The sequence below is a fragment of the Antrostomus carolinensis genome, unplaced genomic scaffold (assembly GCF_000700745.2).
Source record: "Antrostomus carolinensis isolate BGI_N321 unplaced genomic scaffold, ASM70074v2 scaffold8633, whole genome shotgun sequence".
Classification (NCBI taxonomy): domain Eukaryota; kingdom Metazoa; phylum Chordata; class Aves; order Caprimulgiformes; family Caprimulgidae; genus Antrostomus; species Antrostomus carolinensis.
The window spans coordinates 50676-56675 of NW_010307210.1; the positions used below are offsets into that span (position 1 = coordinate 50676).

The following is a 6000-nucleotide window of genomic DNA, read 5'->3' on the forward strand; positions in this document are numbered from 1 at the left end:
AACAAAACTAGTTTTTCTTCACAACTGCTTCTATAGCTTATAAATGGGCAAAGGATGCAAAATAAGTTTATCTGGTAAGAAACAAAAATTAAAGATCTAGAAGTTTCACAGTAGCCAAGACTCACCACACACTTTATGTTTCCTTAACAGTTCCTGGCTAATTCAAAGTTCTTGTACAAACAGGTTAATGCAACTTCCAGGTTCAATGTAAAACCAGATTTAACCTACAGAATGGAATTAAGCAATACTACCTGACAGAGCCAGCTGCTTGATAACTAGAGAGATTTTTAAGCATGTCGTAGTATGCAGTCAGCAAATCAGGTTTTATTACACTACTGAAAAAATAAAGAAATGTTCTTTAGTGCCAATAAAAAAATGCTGTATTATTACCGGTCAGTACGTTTCCATTGAATCAGTACAGGCAATAAAACTGTTCATTACTCTTCAACAACTGAATGGGGAATACTAAGCATTAGGTTTAATTCTTCTTTCAGTCAATTACCAGTGGAAAAGTTAAATGTTATCTTCAGTTAAAATCAAGCAGGAACTCACACAGTCAGTCAATGATGCCTTCTCTCTAACTGTTCTGCATAGAAAGCCAGCAGTTCACTGCGAATTGACTTAATTTAGTTCTGCGCTTCCTCTAACCACAGCAAATAAAACAGGTGAGCTGGAAATTCCAGCTTCTATATTCAATTTTGCATTCTGAAACATAATTTCTAAATCAGAAGATACAATTTTCACAACAATTATTAAAACCTTTCAGGTGGGTGAAGTGAACTGGACTTCAAGGAGGTGGGCAAGCAGGGAACAAAGATTGCCAGCTTACCAGGAGTCCATTAAACAAGCTGTCAAATGAATGACCCAAACTTTTACCTGTTCACTGGTTTTTAAGGTTACTAAACAAAATTATCTAGACAAGAAAGCAGACAGCTGGACAGTCCTTCCCAGCTTACGAGGCAGACACCTTGGCAACCACCAAGCAGGTGGTCAAGTGACAAAACATCAGCCAGCCAGCCAAAGCTTCAGAGAAAATGACACATCCTAGCAGAACGTTTCAAGTCCAACGAATCACCAGGCTCTTCTGTTTGAGCATTTAATAGGTTTTTTTCCATAACAACATTTCAAAGGAAATTTTTACCAGCTCTTGCACTCAGAGCAAGAAACTAGTTTCTATGTAGTACTGTGTTTTGAAAAGAAAATTGCATACAGCAAGCTTTTGTAGACTCACTCTATTGTACTTCTAGATCTACAACTTATTCCATTTCTTTGATCACAACTTCTTACCTGTGCCTCAGTTAAAAGAACTGTAGAAATAGCAGAGGTTACATGGGAAGTAAGGACAGGAAGAAGCTGTTATCACTAATTGCACAGATATCCACACTAATCAGTAGCCCATATAATATAGGCAAGAAGCTCCACCAGTCTCCACAGACCTCTTTATGAACTACATTTCATTTCTAATCCTTGTCTTGGGCATTTCAGTATTTTAAGGAGCATAGACCACTATCACTGAAAAAATATGTGAAGAAACAGGCACTTCATCATTCAAACTCCTACCCTTTTAGTTAGTTCTTGCATTTGTAAACCTTTAAGAGATTTAACACATGTATCATCAAACAATATAGGATAGGGCAATAAGATAATTATCACAAACCACACCCCTGACCCTCTCAAACAGTATAGCAGATATTACCTTATGTATGCACAAAATAAGAAGTGCGATACTTAATGAATAATTTCCGTATAGATTACCAATAAAATATGATTATTACTGCATCTTACAATTTATTATCTCTTTTATTTGCCAATACTTAATCTGACTATTATAATTCAATAAAAAATTTAATAGAATATTTAGTTTGTTCTTCCAAGTAATTGTATCTTTCCAAGTGCAAAAAAATCTGGCTGAGATTCTTTGCAGCACAGCCTTTAGATACTGTAAGCTGATAATTCAGTCAGCACATAGATATTTACCTGTACTCTTTCCACTGTTGCTCCAGACAACCATTAGACCAATAAACCTTGAATGAGAGCATAAGCTAAGGTAAAATAATTTGCAAGAGTGTATCAAGCAACAGCTACAGCAGCTTCCCCCCCAAAAAAAAATTATATATATATTTATGGAAAAGTAGTTTTCTTTTATTCCTTACTATATTGAGAAAATCTAGATGAAATGACAAATTTGAGCTGCTGTAGAAAGATCCGCACAAGAGCTTTTTCTAGCAAAAGATACTTCATTTTTTATTATGCATATTGCACAGACAGAAATAATTTTGAATTACTCTTCATGGCTTTGCATGCATATAGTTGTTCTCTGTACCATTCTTCAAATTCCTGTGGCCTCACAAGCCTGTATTAAACAGCAACCAATATAAAAAGAGTGCCCTGACTGACAAGTCCTCAAAAATAGGTGTGGCAGATGAAGAACAGCTATTTCCCCTCATCCCCTTCATCCCCTGTTTTTAAATAAAACAAACAAAAAAACCCCAAACATAACCTTCCAACAAACATGAAGTAGAGGTCAGTTCTGGAGTTTTATTAGGTGCATTATATAAGACCTGTAGGTCAGCTCTAGGCCCAGTCTACTTTACAAAAAAAGCTACTTGTGGTCAACAGCTGGCAAATCTATGTCCTCTGGTTTTAAAAGTCTGTAACAGATCAAAAAGCTGACCAACTTTGACAGATCTAAGTGAAAATTTTGAAAAACAGATAAAATGTTCCACATTGTAATTGGAGATGTTACAAACAAACCAATAAATCAGTATTTTTTTTCCCCTGCGTAAGAGCACCCCAACACTCCAGTTCACAGCTATTCTTAGCAGGGAGGGGTGGCATTTATAATTTCAGAAGTACCTATTTCACAATAAAATCCTCAACTGGGGAACAGAAATCAAGGATTCTATGCTGAAGAACAGTTACTCAAAGACAAAACTAGTAGAGTGTTCAATGGAGTATCTTAAAGTCTCTGCCACTGGCATTGAACCAAAGTCACTCCCTGGGGACAGTGAAAGTTCTTCAAGTTATTGACATGCGCTACAACAGATCCTGAATGTACAATTTTAAAAAACGTTGAATTTATAAAAAACTTTGCTGTGTTCACCATTTCCAACATAAACTACTTACAGAACAGTAACTCCCAACTCCCTTCTGTGTAAGGATACATCCGTGAAACTTCTAATGGCTTTCCTACCCTCATCAAGACAGAATTTTCTCATCGTGTTAACAACTCAAAAGAAATACAGGAGACATGCATGAACAAAATTCAAACAACCTTTTCAATGAGCTACAAAAACCACTGACCATCACTAGGATACTAACAGCATGACAGAAAATTTACGCTCACTTATATTATTCTGAAGAGTGCAATTACAAAAATAAAAAGGGGAGATGTAAAAGCGGACTTCCAGAGGCCTTAAGTAACGTACCAAACTTGGAGAAAGTTTCAGTGAGAGCTTTGTATTTGTGATCAAACTCTCTCAGTTTTAGAACAGAATATATTAACCCAAATAATTCCTCCTTTTCCAGTTATAATGTATGCTACAAAGGAATTTTATTCTAGATGGGTAATATTACAGCATTTTGTTGGTTTGTTTTTTAATCCAAAGTAGGCTTTTTTAAAAAAAAAAACAAAACACAAACCCTTTATACTATGACAGCCAACCTGTAAAACAACAGCAGTTACTAAACTACTTTATTCATTTTCTTAGCAGCATGTTACATGATATAAAACTTCAGCTGCAAGCTAAAAACCCCAACAGCAAACTTACTGAAGTCAGCGAGTTTCTACCTAGAGTGAACTGTAAGATCAGATTATGTATTTTATCTACTCTCAGAATCATTAAAGGGCTGAAAAGAAAAAACTAGAAACTTATCTTCATTTCCCTACCATGTAAGTACTGCTTAGCCAGAATGACTTATATGAGAGATGGAGAACAGTGCCTACAGACAAATTTATGTCACTATTTTATTTTTTAAAAATAATAATAAAGATAAATTGCTATTATCAATTGCATATAACTCTGCCAAGCCTTTGAGTCTGCAACTGCCTCAGGCTTTTTAAAATATATTTCCAAGACAAATATCAAAGGAAAAAAAACCATTTGCAAATAATGTTAAAAATGTTCTAGCCACTTAACTGGAAAATTCTGTACTTTAGAGAACTTAAAATTTTGCAGGGCTGCCCTTGTATCAGGAATACAGAGCACTTTGATGCATACATACATATCAGCAAATATCACGTGCTTATAACAACTTTTAAAGGCACATAAATTGTAGTTTTCTAGTGAGTAATGCTTACAGGCTGATTGCTTTCCAAGGTAAGCACAGCAGAAACAATAGATTGGTTACCTGGCAGGCTTCAAAGCCAAAAGGAAAAATGCAGCAGTTCTTCAGAAACTTTCCAAACATTTCATTCCCAATAGAAGATGTAGAAACAGTTTATTTGCATTTGTTCCATTTCTGGACATGAAATTCTGTTCTCAATCTGTTATGTTTTGGTGAAGATGGAACACCCAAAGTGATATAGTCAAAAAACACACATTGCCAAACTACTGTCCCACAACTAATTAGTAATATTTTTGCTTCAAGACTTTACGGTAAGAGATGCAGTTCTGTTGTGCTTTTCAGAGCCTTCTAGAGAACAGTCTTCAAATCTCATTTGCATAGCTCACCTGTAGGATCAGTCAGCAGCACACCTGGATATTTCTAAGATTACATTACAAACCAGTGTTAAGAACTATAGCTTTAAGCCCATCTTCAGCTCTGTAATTCTCTCTTTCCACCAGCTACAAAGGGAAGCTTCTCTTCTGACAGAACACTAAAGGGATGTCCTCAGGGCTCCAAGTCGATCCAGGTCTTGAAAGTCATCTCTAACGGAGTGCAGCATTTCACAGTTTAAACACTTCCTCACTTCCTCACGCATCTGTGTGGTGCTGTGCACAGATGCCAGCTTTGCCTGGGAAGACGCACAGCTGAGTTAGACGATCTGTACTCGAGCTAATAAAGCTCCGCGTCTCAGCAGGGATTCTCAGCCCATGCACAGTGGCAGTCTGATGCAGATACGTTGCTTCTGGTTCCAAGGCTGCTAAATCTGATTTTATGAAGCAAACAAAATATTTCTTAAAACTTTTAAGTGTTCTCAAAGCGAGAAAATGTTTTACCAATATACTATAATAAAGCAACTCATGTTTCTTGTTAAAGCTGAATGGCTTTGGTCCCTCAAACACACAGGAAGATATGAGCGACCATTTGATTCCTACTTGTAAAGTGTTTTGCATTTAGATGCAAAGGACCCAGTGCTATTGACAAATGAGTAACAGAATGTTTTGCATGAACATTTAGCAAGGTCATCTTATCCTATAACCAATTACCAGTATAAGAAGCTAAATAAAGTAATTCAATGCCGAAGCAACCGGGGAAGTTATCTGCCAGTGCTTATGCAACACTTTATTAAGCTGCCAGAAGACAAATGGAAAAAAGCAACTTCTAAGACTGTTAGCTTTTTAGCTTTATATTATGTAAAATATAAAACTAGAAACAGAATCTCAGTTTCTAATAAAGTTTGCCAGAACTGAAAGGAGCTTATAAAAAAGAATTAAAAGTGGTTTAATAGGTGTTGTATTTCTAATCACATAGACCAAGTCAATGTTACAGTAAGAACGAGTTTCAAGTCAGCTGCAAATACATTTGGCAGTTGCAGATTCATTAGATAGACATGCTGTGGCAGAATCATAGATGCCAGGCAATCCAAGAATAAAGTACCCATGAAATAATTACAGAACAGCAAGTGACCTAGTCAGGGAAATAACTCATTATAGCTATTCAGGGACTACCAGATTTTACACACGTGAGCAATGCTCTAGCTTAACAAGAGCTATTAGGAAAAAAAAGGGGAGGAAAGAAGGAAAGCCTAACAAGATCTATATACAAAGAGCCTTCTAACCCACATTTAGGGCATTGTTACAGACCAACTGACCACTTCCAGTATCCAACTGGGTA

The 6000-nt window shown here is 36.2% G+C and overlaps 1 protein-coding gene across 1 annotated transcript in view; it reads right to left on the bottom strand.

The window, feature by feature from the left end:
• The window catches only part of LCLAT1 (lysocardiolipin acyltransferase 1), a gene marked incomplete at its 3' end in the record, with an annotated part of 32686 nt that extends 30647 nt beyond the window's left edge, over positions 1-2039 (bottom strand). Inside the window, exon 1 of the mRNA XM_010165349.2 lies at positions 1978-2039. Within this exon, the coding sequence (XP_010163651.2) occupies positions 1978-2039 (62 nt within the window). The remainder of the gene's footprint in view (positions 1-1977) is intronic.
• Positions 2040-6000: the final 3961 nt, after the last annotated feature.